Raw genomic sequence first — 14,979 nt, 5'->3', positions numbered from 1 at the left:
AATTGCTGTATACGCGAAAATGTTTCTGATTATGTTGAAATAGGTACAAGTGGACAATTTGCTTGTTTTTATCATTGCAAGCCTCTTCAAAGTATTGATTGACACTAGATTTGTTTGTTTCAAGTATGATCAATATTCTCGTATGAAAACTGACATTTTTGTTTCTAACAGTTTTGATATTTTGCAGTTGCCCAGGTGATAGCAGTCGTTTATAACATGCCCAAATGCAACCATTCAATTTGGTAAAAGTATTCTGCAGGAGAGAAAAGTGTACTTTGAATCAACATTTTGATTTATTCACATTGGAAATGTAAACTGAATGTAAATAATGTTTAACTGTTAATGTTGCTGGCATGACACATGAAAGAAGATTTTGATTAAAATGAGATTTACACACTGTAACTGCACAGCCGAACTGATTGGAGTTTTAAATTAATTTACACACTTAAAGGGATATGGGATGGGATCATTTGCATTTATCCCAAAAGTAACCTACCGAGTTGTAATCAAAAAGCTCACTTGGATTAAAGATCGTACTGGTACTAAACACCCCATGAAATTATTCAATCTGGCTTGCTGTCATTAAGAAGAAATCAAGAAATGTAGGTGATTCCAACGATAAGTCATTTGACTGATTTTTGAAAAACTTGAAAAACAGGTGATGAGCAGAGTCCAAGATCACGAAACACGTGGTAAGCAACACTCTAAAAAAAATTGGGCAAATTTTGCCCAACTTTTAGCCCAATGTTGGTCTAAATATCAACAGGTTAAAAAGTTGGTCATTTATTGCCCAACAAGCATTGGGCAATCGCTTTGCCGAGAAAATGGGTTATGCCTTTTGTTTAAATGTTGGGTAGTTTACATATTTGTTGGTCAATTTCAAATTTTCCAATAATTGGTCAAATTTGGTTGCCATGTTTGTTGGTTAATTTGAACTTCCCACATTTGTTGGTTATTACAACTTTCCCCCCCAAAATGGTCAAATCCGGTGGCTATTTTTGTTGGTTAAGTTTAAATACCCCTAAAATTGGTCAAAGCTGGTTGTCATATTCGTTGGGTAATTTTGAATTCCCAAAAATTGGTCAAATCTGGTAGCCATTTTTGTTGGTTTAAGGTTTTAATTTTCCCAGGAATTGGTCAAATGCGGTTGCCATAATGTTGGTCAATTTCAACTTTCCCAGGAAATGGTCTTTAATTACTTGATTGATTGGGATTTTTTTTCCACAGAAATTGGTCACACGTAGTCACGTTTGTTGGTTGACCCAGAAAGTGGTCCTTTCCTTTTGCTATGTTTATTGGTTAAATCAGGTTTTCTCCAGAAGTGTCTTTTCCCCATAATTTGGGTTGCATAAAATTAGCTTTTTTCCTTCGAAACTTGAAACACATTTTGTCAATAAAAATCCAACCAGAAGTTTAGGGCTTATTCTTGCTGGATAATAAACAGCGATGACAGTAATTGTGCTTGTCACTTGAAATACAATTTGGATAGGTCAAATTTTAAATAAATTGTTTCACGAATATATAAAGGGGAATTTTTTAAAAATAAATTTACGTAAAGTTCCATTCCGTCCCTAAATTATCAAGAGCAAATAAAAACAATGAAATACTACCATGTTAAACTACCACTTAACTGTTTGCTGCCAAACAAACCCTTTATTTAAACCATACTGATATAAAACATACACAAAACACAATGGTTCATTTGTTTTCGCAAATGCTAATGAAGCATTTTTTTGCAAAGCCTTATAAGTTTGGGAAGATTTTGTATAGACTTCTCACTTCGTCCAATGAAAACTGCCAAAACAAGCTTTACAGCTTTTTATCATCATGTTTAATATCTAGCATTGCTAACACAATAACGTTGGGCTCCATCTTGCCTTGGAAGTGTTGAACAATTCAACAACTTTCGTTTTATTCCAAGAGTATTTAAAAGCTTTAGAGTGTTAAATTTGGGCCGATGAATTATTCAGAGATTAAACTTTTAACATGTAAACTATTTTGAAGCCTCAAAGGGAAATACAACATTTGCAAGCATTGAAAAATAAAACTACCATTTTTTTACAAAATACCTCCCTAGGATGCTGGTAAATGACAGTGTAAAGCATCCTGTAAAATTATGGCACCTGGTGTGAAGTCATTTTCAAGATAATTAAATTTTTGTTTACATTTCCAACCTTGGTCGGCCGACCTCCGTTGGAAAAACCTAACTATTTTTCAATTATCCAAATTTATCATTTTTTTCAGTCCAAATTTTGTTTTCTATTGGTTACATGTTCCTGAACAGGTGCTGACCAGCTGGACTGGTTCCCTTACCTTACAATTTTCCGGCATCTATAACTTGATCCACTTCATTTTCAGTGGAGTCAGGGAACAGACTACTTGAACATTTTTGTTTTTTCTTGGTTTTTCCAGCATTTTTGAACACAAAACTTCAAACATGTCAGTGTAACAATATTTTTTCTATTATATTAACCCCTCAAATAGTTTATTTCTGAAGCCGCTTTTGCTGTAATTTTCAGAACTAAACTATTTGTAATAGATCAAATATTGTTACACTTACATGTTTGAAGTTTTATGTTCGAAAATGCTGGAAAGACCAAGAAAAACAAAAATGTTCAAGTAGTCTAGTTCCCGGACTTCACTAAAGATGAAATGGATCAGGTTATAGATGCCGGAAAATTGTAAATTAAGGGAACCAGTCTAGCTGGCCTGCACCCGTTCATGAACATATAACCAATAGCAAACAAAATTTGGACTGAAAAAAAAAGGGTAAATTTGGAGCAGAAGTTGAAAAAATAGTTAGTTTTTTCCAACGGTGGTCGGCCGACCACCGTTGGAAATGTAACGAAAATACCATTTGTTTATTGACTTCACACCAGGTGCCATGATTTTACAGGATGCTTTAGACTGTCATTTACCAACATCCTAGTAAGGTATTTTGTAAAAACTTGGTACTTTTTTTCCCCGATGTTTGCAAATGTTGTATATTCTCTTAAATACAAAATGAGGAAACAATTTCGAGATTACTTCACCTTATATTTGGTTGCTTAACATTCCACACTCCTTTTAGCGTTAATGAAAATACTAAGGTTAATGCAGGCACTTATTTTTTTTACTGGGATTTCTGGCTTGCCAGGTTAGACTACACCATGATAATCAAATGTCAAACCTGTAGCTGATTGATATGTTGTTACCAGAAAAGGGCACAAATGGTTGCTACATAAGTTTATATGTACGTAGCTGATATTAAGAACTTGCACACCACAGGGTGTGAGTGACCACTGATAAAAATAGCTGAAAACAGCTGAAAAAGGTCTAAAAAGGCTGAACTTTGAAAATCTATATTTTTGTACACAGCAAGTGCGAGAAAAAGCTGAAATCAGCTTTAAAGCTGAGATTTCACACCCCTATGACACCAAATGCAGATTACTTGGATTACAATGCTTAAATCACTTGGACACCAAATACGCACGGAAATCCCTCAAGATTGGGGGAACTATCCCTGGTAGTTCGTACACGACATTTTGGAGGAACTCCCAGACTGTCTTGACTTGTGGCTGGTAATTGATGTCAAGCACGTAATGTGCCTTAAATGCTGCATCAACAGTCTTTATCAGACTTGGGTAAGGGATGGCCCGTCTCTCAACCACCAAGAAGACTTGAGATGGACTCAAGCGCTCAGTTGTGTAGAGTGCAAGGATGAACGGTTGTGGCCTCTTTTCGGCATTGATGCTGTCCAGGTAGTTGTCCACGTTGATTATGGCCTGACAAAAATTAAAAGAAACGGTATATGTCACTCACTGGTAATTTTTTATTTTAAAGTGTACAGCAGTTAGTTTTTGCCAAGTAACCTGAAATGGCAAGTACTTTTGCTGGAGTCTGGTGTTCTCTTCAATATGTTCCCAAAAAAGTGTCCATTTGACTATTTTGAAAAAATAACTACAAACCATGAGGTGAATTGTGAAAATTACGCACAATTGAACAATTTCATGGGGGGAGGGGGCGGATTCAACCCCCCCCCCCCCTTTAGGGTTAATCAGTTTCAGTGCTGTGTTACGTAAGCTGCGTAAAATCCTTCATGTTGAGAAAAAGGTTGATGTGGTTTGGGATTGGAATTATTTGCCCTTGAGCATTTAACTGCATGCCTTGCCACGATTGACTGAGAGAGAGGCAAGTTTGACCTAGCCCTTTTCACTACATGAAGGATTTTACACAGCTTTATAACACATACTGTATAAGGCAAGGAATGCCAGTGTCCAAAAAAAAGAAAAAAGAAAAAAGAAAACCCAAAAGTTCATTGACCTCATGGTTTTGTAGTTATTTTAAAGAAAAGTTAGATGAACACTTTTTGGGGACATAGTGTATATAATATACTTCATGCAAAATTCAAAACAAATTGATTTGAGATCGTTAGTAAAGCGAGAAACCATCTTTCCCACTGATAAGCTGAAGATCTGCAAATGGTATTTTTATGCACCTTTGTATGATTTGCCAATAGAAATAGATCAGCTTATCAGCAAAGGAAGAAATTAAACTATGTCCTTCACTGAATTGCCCTATGCTATAATTAATTATGGTGAACAGTTTCAGCTTATTTATACAGGAAAAACCTTGGCACTCAATCCCTTTATATGTGATCTTAGAACAAAATACAACATACCGGTTTTAAGTCAATAAATGCATCAATGCTGTCAAACAGGCTGCATCGGCCTCCTCGCTTGCCTTTACTGCGGCCCCCCAGAATGACTGGTAGAAGGAACAGGGCCAGGTTTTTCTTCTCCGCTGAAAAAGAAATTAACAATACATAAGCAATAACAAAACCCTGCAAATAGAAATTTCCTCAAAACTTGCCAATATGTTTTGCAAAGCTGTAACCAATATATTCGCATGAAGCGAGCCAACATGTACAAATAAATGATTAAAATCATGTGGGGCTACAATCCAGCAGAGAATAGTTTAAACATTGTAAAGCAAGTTTGAAATTTTAGAGGAACCCCCTTTTCTCCCATTTTCGAGGGCTATGAGGTGTGGTGGTGTTTCGAAGCAGCAAATGCTGAAAGATTTGGGGTTGGGGTCCCAAAATTCTTGAGATTTCAAGAGGAGCTTGTCTGGCAAATTTCCAGGTTTGAGTTTGAGCTGGTCAGCTTTAATGTCAGCTCCAGCAGTTTTTTTAATTTGTGTGCAATTGAAACACAACATTGTCAGTGAAACTGCTCCAAAGTGCAAATTTGTTGAGTGGAGCTGACCAACTTCTGTGCCAGCTTCTCTCATTTGAATGATCCTTCATAGGCTAACCATAGAGGAAGGAATGCAAACTGAAAACTTTATCAAAAGGTTAGCATATGACAAGTTTACCTGTAGAGAGTGTACCATCTACTTTGTCCTGCATGTGGAGAACTTGCTTCCAAGTTGGAGTCATGAAGTTGGCATATGCTATCACAGAGTCACACAAGCCTTCCCACTTGAAGAAGAGGTTATCTGCAATACCTGGATGATGCACCAAATCAAAGTCCTGTGCAATCTTTAAACAAATAAAAAATACAAACAAAACACATTTATCTACAAGGCAAAATACAGCTATTCACACTTTAAAAAAATGATGAACTGTTTGAGGACTCCAACTCAAGATCCATCCCATGTTTTGTGGGAATACAATTTTCACACAAAACTATTGATTTCTGATGTTGAAGATAATTAATTTAAGGAGGGGTGTTTAGGAACCTATTCTGGAAAGTCCACACAGTACAACACTGAAATGTTATTGTCAATAAGCTAACTTGATCCAATGCTGTCACGATATTGACTGCAACACCTCTTGCAATGAATGATACGTTCCATCCTCTTGTCGCATATTGCTGTTTGGAACCTATAATTTTCTTACCATGTCTTTGTCGAGAATACGTGGAAATTCCTCCAAGATGCCAGCCAGAGATTGCTTCTTCTGCCCAATGAAATTCTTGCGTTGCCTTGCTGTCAGTGCCATGTATTCTTGAACTTTGCTTGCTGGCTCCATGTTGTCCTTCAGCCAAGCTACCATCCTGGCTTCTTCTTCAGGAGAACTAGTTGTCCCTTCACGAGGTGGCTCTACATATAATAGCAGTATTTAAAAAAAGTTTTGACAACATGTGTCAAATTTAGCCCTGTGCAGCCAAGTACGAAAGTAGGGTCAAGCTGAACCAAGTCAGCTTGGCAGGCCCAACCAAATCCACAAACTAGAAAGTACATGTATAACCAACAAAACAAAGTTAACACTTGACTGAAGGAAACCTTGAAAGTGTAACCTTTGGGAACGATGTTTGTTGAATAAAAAATATTTTTGTTGAAACAAAATGTACAAAATAATGCAGCACAGTGCAAATTATCATTTTAATTGCGAGCATTCAGCTCCAGACAAATAAAAAAAAATTACCTGGAAAGATTTACAAAATTGGGAACAATTGAAGGATACAACATAAAAATCTTGGATGCAACAATATGTTGCTTAAACACATACCTTCAGCAGGAGCATCCAATTTCCCCTTGTTCCTGTCCTCCTTATCGAGCATCGTCTTTCTGATGTACCTTAGTCGTTCCTCCAAGTACCCTGTAGCTGGACGTTTGTTTGCACCTTTCATATACCATGCTTCCTACATAAAAGAAATGGAGAAGCCCTTTCATTTAGTTGTACAAAAATATACTCTTTTCAGTTTGTAATACATCTATTTCATGTTGCCATGCAAGTATCAGTCAGTCTCACAAGAAAAAAAAAGGTAATTGGCAAAAAAAAAGAGTCTCCGGTTTCTGTTATGCACGCGCGTCCCCGTAGCCATGCGCGTCAGCAGAATTATAAATTTTTTTTTTTCATTGTAAGATGATGTCTCAAACCGCCAAACTCATTGGTTTGACTGGAATCCTGCTGCTGCACAATTCTGGCGTGTTTTTAGATGGGGCTACAATCTAGTATAAGCTTGATAAGCTGTATAGGCTTTATAAAAGCTATACATTTTGCACTAAATTTAGTCGGACACCATTTGCAGTCATCAGCTGAAATTTGAAGAAAAAATGTAAAAAAAAAAGCAAGCTCCATACCAGAAACCTTTTTTTGGCCTCAAGTGGGTAGGACAAATGTTGTATATCTGAACTCTTACATTTCACTCTTGTAGCATAAACTGATGGAACTTGTATTTGATGCAAAAGTTTTGATTCTTTAAAAGTTACCGTACTTTGAAATTCTCATTTTTTAACTATTGTTTGTTTTCTACTTTTTGTCTTATTCAAGACAGGCTATATAAGGATTAACTTATATCTCTAAAGTATACAACTGATTTTTCAAAGGTTTTTTCAGATGTAAGTTTAAAGTGATAAACATTTTTCAGTAGGAAGATAAACCAGTCAATTTTTCTTTGTATAAAAATGTGTTTTAGAGTTAAACGATTGAAACAACACAGCAAAGAAAGAAAACAAGCACAATTCCTGTTTAATTTGCAAACATACTTACATAGCCTTTGCCCTCTGGATCTTTGAGGTATGGAAACTCCTCAATGATACTCTCAGCAAGACACTGCTTCTCGTATGAACTTGGCCTTTATAACACACACACAAAAGAGTTACACTGTTGAATTCAGCGGAGTTAGTTTTCAATTCGGTGGAGCAGTGATGGGTGCACACAAGTATTGACATAATGTGCACATACACGCAGTTGCTCTAATTTGTCGGGTCAGTGTGTGACATTGCGTAGCTGCAATCAATAGAATGAGAACATGTCCCGGACGCTCATGGCGTCTGCCTGCAATTCAAAACATGAAACGGCAACTTTGCTTCACATACACACAGTTTTTGTGCTAGTGAGATTATGTCTTTCTAAAATTCTCATTATTTCTTATATTACAAGAACGCTCAATTTTTCAATTTTTTTTTATTTTTGGGGGGTGCTTGTACATGTACTTACTTCAAACCATGGTTTTCAATGAGGAATCCAACCAACAAGGATGTCATTGTGCATCTGGCCTTCTTTGTGAGCACTTTATCAGCTTGAAGTTGTGCAACAATAGCTGTGCCAACCTTGGTTGTCTGAAGAATAGTCCGTGCATTCTGCAATTTGAAGAAAGTAAAGTAGTATACATGAGGATGGGGATAATCAAGACAGGTGCAAACATCTATCCACACAAAAAAAGTAACATGACAGTGGGTGCACTGGATGTGAAAAAGTGCTACTGTATTTTTTTCTTTTACCTTACAAAGTAAACAAAATGTCATATACTTACAAACAGTGACATCTTTCGTTTCTTTTGGTGAGAGGGTGTGCCACTTGAGGATGAGGATGCCCCAGACACTGAAGCTGATGCATTGCTTTGTTGGGAGGAAATATCGGACAACTCATGCTCATCCGTCAGGTCATCAGAGGAGTCATCATCACTGTACTGTAGTGGAGGCTTCTGCGCTCTTATTGCAGCATGCTGTTGCTTTGGAAACTGGAAATTTCATACAAATATGACATAAAAAATAATTCAAAAAAATAAGTAACCCTGCAAATAAGCTGAAGGGAAATGTACCAGTAAAGGGCAGAACAACAGATTGAGCAAATATTTCTATAACTCACCTAAAATGTGTTATATAAGGTTGAATCGGATCACAATGTACAGCGAGTCATCTTTTTCATCATGGCTCCGTGTAACATGATGTGGGCGGTAGTCAAAAAGATCCTGTGGTCGTTTCACCATGATGCCTCCATCCATCCGTTGAACACCAAAAGCATGAAAGTGTCTGTTGAAAGCCTTTACAAGCCATGGCCTTAGAGTGACAAACAGGCCTCTCTCGTTTACAAGGATATGCTGCACTTCAGCAAACTGGGGTCCATCTTCTGTCCATGCTGTGAGGACCATGCTGTTCGGTTTTAGCTGGTAACCATACACTTCTGCCATACTTGCAACTGTGATAACTGTATCCTGTGTAACCTTCAGAGAAGCACAGATGACACTCGCCTCTTCCAACGATTTCACAGATACAAGAACCTGATGCTGTATATCAACATTACATTTGAAGGTGTGGTTGGGATCAGAGAGCATGCAACTTTGTTGCTGCTGGTGCCTAGTAGCTACCGACTTCGCAATGTTTCGGTAGTTGTTACATGCAGCAGCCCACTTCTTAAATGGCTTGTGTTTGGCCTCATATCTCATACTCGAGTATTGCTGTAATGGGCCAAGTAGCCGAATTGCTCTGGGATAGTGCAACAGATGATGCTGCTTGGGTGTCAAATGACGATCTGAATAAACTTGAAGAAAAAGACTGTGGTGGTCACGTATCATATGTTTCAGAGAGTATGTTGCTCCTATGCTGATTGAGTCAGACATAACTGTTTTGTAAATGTCCAGTAGCAACAGATAAACCTCCCATACGTCTGATCCCTCTGGCACAAGATCACCAATTATAAGTGGGAGATAAATCGCAAGGCACATGGTCTGAGCCGCTTTCTGTCCACTTGGCCCCCCCGGATTGTTAAAGGCTGATGGCCCAATTGCACTTGGTTTGTTTTTTTGGTCCACTTTCCCATAGCTAAATGCACTAATCCTGCCATTAAGCTCTTCAAGTGTGAAAACAGTTTCTTCAACCAAAGATTTGAGAGTTAGTTTAATCTCCAAAGGTAGAACACCCTCTAGCATGTCATGCATAACATCAGGAGCAACATTTTGTGTTACATGGTAGCCTAACAAGTTATTCATGGCAGAGCGTCGCTTAATACCCGTTTTACTGACATCTTCCAGTGCTGCATCCTCTTCATAACTGTGCTCAGTCCTAAGAAGATCTGGATCTTCCACAAGCTGATATCTCGCAGTCTCCCTGTGTACTCTGCAAAACCTGCATGGATGGTTAGCTACAAAGCTCAGAACATATCCCAAGGTTTCATGTTGGCCTAAGTTGTCTCCAATAACCTGGAACAGATATGGCTTCACTCTAACTGACAGTTCATCATTTGAAACTTCAATGCCTTCTTTTTGAAGTCTGTTAAGATCTTTCACTACCGTGGATAACACACAGTCAATACCATACTCCGACAAAACAGTGCACTTGGCACACGCGACCAACATAATATTGCTCAGATTTGCTTGGCATATTGGGGGTAAGCTGAGGATGCTGGAATAAAAACAGGTAAGCTTATGTATTCCTTTATGCGATCCTAGAGGGTTGGCTGTCTCAAAAGCATCATTATAAAGGAGAATTGGCAACATTATGCTGCCTGTTTCTTCCCCTTTTAGTTTTTCAGCGACAAATTCTCCATCACGGAATGACTTCAGAACATTTGGATCTTCTGATTTTTCTTCATTTAAAATTGCTTTGAGAACTCCAGGCTGCTGCAAAAAAGTTCTCAAGTTGGAATCTATCGGTACATACTGATAGGTGTCTCGATTCTCAACTTGCATAATTTCTCCTGTGGTAGAGTTTGTTCGAGATTTAAATGTCCTGCCAATAAGCTTTTCCACTGGAGTTATCAGATGACCTTCCTTTTGCAAGTAAGAATTACGCTGATATTGTGTCCGAAGGCCATTGAAAGATGACTTAATAGCTTCAAATGTTTGCTTCATGTTCTCAAAACAAGCATTGCGATCATCAACTGTTATGCTGTTGACTAATGTAGTTGCATCTCTTTCAAAATTGTTTAGAATAGTGTGGACTAATTCTTCAACTTCAGAAATTACATTTTGAGTGAATGAAGATGGGACAGCAGATGACATCATTGTCTTAATAAACAATTCGATATGTTTTCTTGGATCGTCTTGGATCAGTCCCTCATCTAAAGACAAATCGCCATTTTCTGAATCTTCATGCTCACTACTTGTGCCAAATTCTTCATCCTCACTACTTGTGCCAAATTCTCCATCCTCAAAGTCTGCTGCTTCATCATTCGATTGTAATTCAATATTTTCAGAGCAGTGTTGAGAAATCAGATGTCTTTTAAATGAGGAGCAGTAAGAAAATGTCTCTAAACAGCCATTTTGATGGCAAATTATCCTTGTTGCAGATCCCGATGTGATGTGGTGGACATATTTAAGATGATGAAATAACTGTTGCATTTCTCCCCCAACAGAAGTTAGACATCTAAAACAAGTAAATTCCATTTTTACCAGTTTGTTTCATTCAATCAAGTTGTTAACTCACATCTCTCCTCCAACCCTGAAGAAATTTGAGCCTCAAGCCAATCTTGGGTATCAGCTCAACAAGTGAAGTTTCATCTAGCAGCTTCAAAGCAGCGGTGTCGATTTCATGTTCTACATTTGAAGACAAACAAGATAAACTTCCTTAAGAAAAAGCACTTCATTTTTTTAAAAATTATCACTTTAGATTTTTTTTAACAATCTAGTTTGTCAACTTGTAATAGTTTGGGGAGATAATGTTGACAATAAACCCTCAACCCATTTTTTTAAACCTAAACTACTACTACTAATACTACCACTAGACAAGGGTCCAGCTATGGTATATTCCTTGTTGATGAAAATATTTTTTTCTCAGGGACTTCATGTTAAACACACACGGTAAAAATTGCATTCAAACTCTGATGCGTATTGACATAATCACATACATGTAGCATGCAGCAGTGTTCAGTGGCAAAGAGGTGAATCTGTCCCCATCCCAACCCCCCCCCAAAGTTAATTTCTATGTGAAGCTACTGCATTGTTCAGTAATATTATAGCCGTGACGTAGCTGTAAGCTCACATGTCAAGAACAAAATAATAATACTCCTTGATTGAATTGTAGGGCTATAGGAATCATCAGAAGATCTAATCACAGGGGCAATAATACATGTAGGGTGTACAAGTATATGTACAACATGGAATATATCTGCCGTAAAATGGAAGAGGCCCTTTTTATTTAATAATTCTGGGTAGATAACCACAAAACCTTCTTAAGTGATTTAGCATTAGTAGGCCCCAACTAAATTCATAAAAAAAAATTACAATATTGATGCAGCCTCAAAAAGGGATATTTTTCGGGTTGAAAATCCGTGAAATTCAACCACTATTGAACAGACATCATACAGAACTCATTCAAAAGTGCTTATGACTTTTATCTAGGCTACCAACGCATGGTAGGCATATGGTAGTAATATGGACATACATCCCGTAGTCACGTACACATACAAACAGTAACACGTAGACGTACGTGAAGCAGGGGCCGGGACACGACCGCGCGCGATCTACATACGGAGTTTGTATCTGTCAAACACAAACTCCGCATGTAGATCGCACGCGGTCGTGTCCCGGCCGCGCCCCTGCTTCACGTACATGCAGCCTACGTTAATTGTTTGTATGTGGTACGTGTGTACGTCCATACTACCATATACAATGCGTTGGTAGATTAAAAGCCATAAACGTTTTTGAATGATCGCTGTATGATATCTGTTCAATAGTGGTTGAATTTCACGGATTTTCGACCCCAAAAAAACCATGAAAAATTAGCTCAAGCCCTACATGACAACCCAATGATAAAATTCAGGGCTGGGTAACTCCAGCTAGCCTAGGCATATCAAGTATCATTGAAGCCCCATTTAGCTACTTCGTCTTTTATAATTATATGTAGAATTGAGGCGATTTCAAAGGTATTTTTGTGTTAACTTTGCATTGTCACTTTGACAATGTCACTTTGTCACTTTGACAATGCAAAGTGGGACGCTTGTTGTATTGTACGACAGACCAACATCCCAATGTCAAGTTCTAGCGCCCCAGTTACTAGTGGGACTCAAGGGCGGATCCAGAACAAAATTTTAGGAGGGGCCAAAAAAAATTTTGGTCCCCCAAAAATTGGGTTAAAAAAATTACGGCGTGGGGTTCGGGGCCCGCTTAAGGGCCCCGAAAAATTTTGGATTCTAGATGCTCTGTGGTGCGATCTGAGGCAATTTCTGACCACTTTAACCAATGTTTTTTTGAGGAAAAGATGGTGATGTACTCATTGCCTGCCTTTATTGCAATGTCACATAAAAAAAAAAATTGGTTTCGTTTTGGGGGGGGGGGGGCCATGGCCCCCTTTGGCCCCCCCCCCCTGGATCCGCCCTTGGTGGGACTAGCCTAGGCCCTACTTCGTACTCGATCTGGGGTACTACAGTCCGAAAGACAAATGCGAGAAAGGAGTTCTAACGACCCTCTGGGTCTAGCCTAGGCCTAGGCCTACTGCTAGGCCCAGGCCAAGGTCTAGGCTATAGGCCTAGCCTGCAATGCAGATAGGCCTAGGGCTAGGCCCTAAATGCTGGATGTCAATACTCAGCCTACCTTTGAAATTTGCACTTAATTCGGGAACACCCCAACGTTGTAGGTATTCGTCCACACTGTCATCATGGTCTGCAACGACTTCCGGTAAATCTTCGTCGATGTCTCCAGCTCCAGGCCCCCTTGACATTTTGGAAACGGTGCCGGACGGGAAGAGTATTATACTTATAGGAATAAAACTGGCAAACTGCGGCGGGCGGGCAGGACAGGCAATGGGCGATCCGGCCGACCGTGTGTGTACGTACGTACGTGTACGTGTACGTACGTATAGGGCCTACGTGACGCCTCGACGAAGATCAATGCCGATTTTGCGCGCGCGCGGTAAACGGAGTTGGCACGTACCCAACATTTTGGTGCAATACATTTCTGGGAGTGGAGACATCAGGATCGAGTGTGTGAAGCCTGGGTATTAGGAATACTAAATGTGCTCGTTTTAATAACTTCTGAGTACACATTTGTTCCCATTAAATAAATACATTTCCGTTCAAAACTCAACAATTCCCAAACCATAAATAATTATAAAAATTATTAGCAATTTTACTTAGTGCATGGTGAAACACCCCTATCACTGTGTTTGATGGTATGAGCCTAGCCCACTGTACGGTTACCTTATATGGAGATAAAAGCGCAACGGTACACGTGATGATTTCATGATTTTTGTGGTAGGTCCTATTCTTCTTTGAGGTTTTTTTTAAAACCCCACTTAGAGACAAGTCATATATTTATTGAAATACACCTCCAAAATTTCCTATTTCTTTCTCAGAAAATACTGTGTAAAATATTTCGGAATTTTCAAAGTATGGCAATCTTGCTAATAACTTGGAGTTAAGAAGGTTATTTAACCAAAAGGTTTTTTTTTTCACCTCATTTGTTTTATGTTGGTCCTTCTCAGGAGTAGATTATTGGGGAATTAACATTTCCCAATATCTATGCACTGAAAAAAACGTTGGTAAACATTATTGTTTGGTAAAACTATATTCAAACAATAATTGGTCTATAGTTTAATACGATACGTTGGGTATTTTTTTGTTCAAATTTTTCAAACGCCGTAAAACAAAAATAATTGAGCAGCAGGAAATTCCAACTAATTGGTGACTTTATAATTTGTATTGGTTAAAGTGGATTACCTATAAGTGATTGGTAAGTTATACCATGTTGTTGGGTAATTTTGCGGGGTTAATAAATTGCCTACTTTTTATGGGTAATCTGTACTTTGTCGTTGGATGATTTTATAATTTTCATTGGGTAAAATGCATTACCAATGAGTAATGGGCAGTTTATGCCCAGCCGTCGGGTGATTCTAATCGAAAATACAGGGGAAAGTGGTTTGCCCAATAGTATGGGGTAATCTGTACCACGTTGTTGGATGAAAGTGTATTTTACCCAATGGTGATGGTCAATCTGTACCATTTTGGTTGGGCAAAAAATAACGAACAAATGTGTGAAGATGATAAAGAACTAAAATACTGGGAAAAAAGTAACCAATTACTGGTTAACCAAAACTTTGGTTAATCTAGTCACATTTGTTGGTTTTTTAAATATATTTGAACGCAATAAATTAGTGCGACAAATTTGGGATTGCCCATATTTAGGGTGAAAAGTGACCAACACTGTTTGGTAATTAAATACTACCAATAAAAAGACAAAAGTCACACATTTGTTGGATGTTTTGGATGCCCATTTTTAGGTAAATCGTGTTGGTCAATTTCGACCCAAAATGTCCAACATTTTGTACTAAAACAGA

At 38.2% G+C, this 14,979-nt stretch overlaps 1 protein-coding gene across 1 annotated transcript; it reads right to left on the bottom strand.

Moving 5' to 3' along the window:
• Positions 1–2,970: 2,970 nt before the first annotated feature.
• Positions 2,971–13,452, bottom strand: LOC119733438. The gene is made up of 10 exons (XM_038207006.1): positions 13,239–13,452; positions 11,134–11,243; positions 8,244–8,450; positions 7,928–8,070; positions 7,478–7,562; positions 6,494–6,626; positions 5,882–6,084; positions 5,356–5,521; positions 4,661–4,782; positions 2,971–3,764 (listed from the first exon to the last, which is right to left on the bottom strand). The coding sequence occupies exons 1-10, from the start codon at positions 13,363–13,365 to the stop codon at positions 3,450–3,452; spliced, it is 1,611 nt and encodes a 536-aa protein (XP_038062934.1). The 5' UTR covers positions 13,366–13,452; the 3' UTR covers positions 2,971–3,449.
• Between the last annotated feature and the right edge of the window lie 1,527 nt (positions 13,453–14,979).

This window comes from Patiria miniata, unplaced genomic scaffold (genome assembly GCF_015706575.1).
Source record: "Patiria miniata isolate m_02_andy unplaced genomic scaffold, ASM1570657v1 HiC_scaffold_25, whole genome shotgun sequence".
Lineage (NCBI taxonomy): Eukaryota > Metazoa > Echinodermata > Asteroidea > Valvatida > Asterinidae > Patiria > Patiria miniata.
This window is presented reverse-complemented; position numbering and strand designations above follow the sequence as displayed.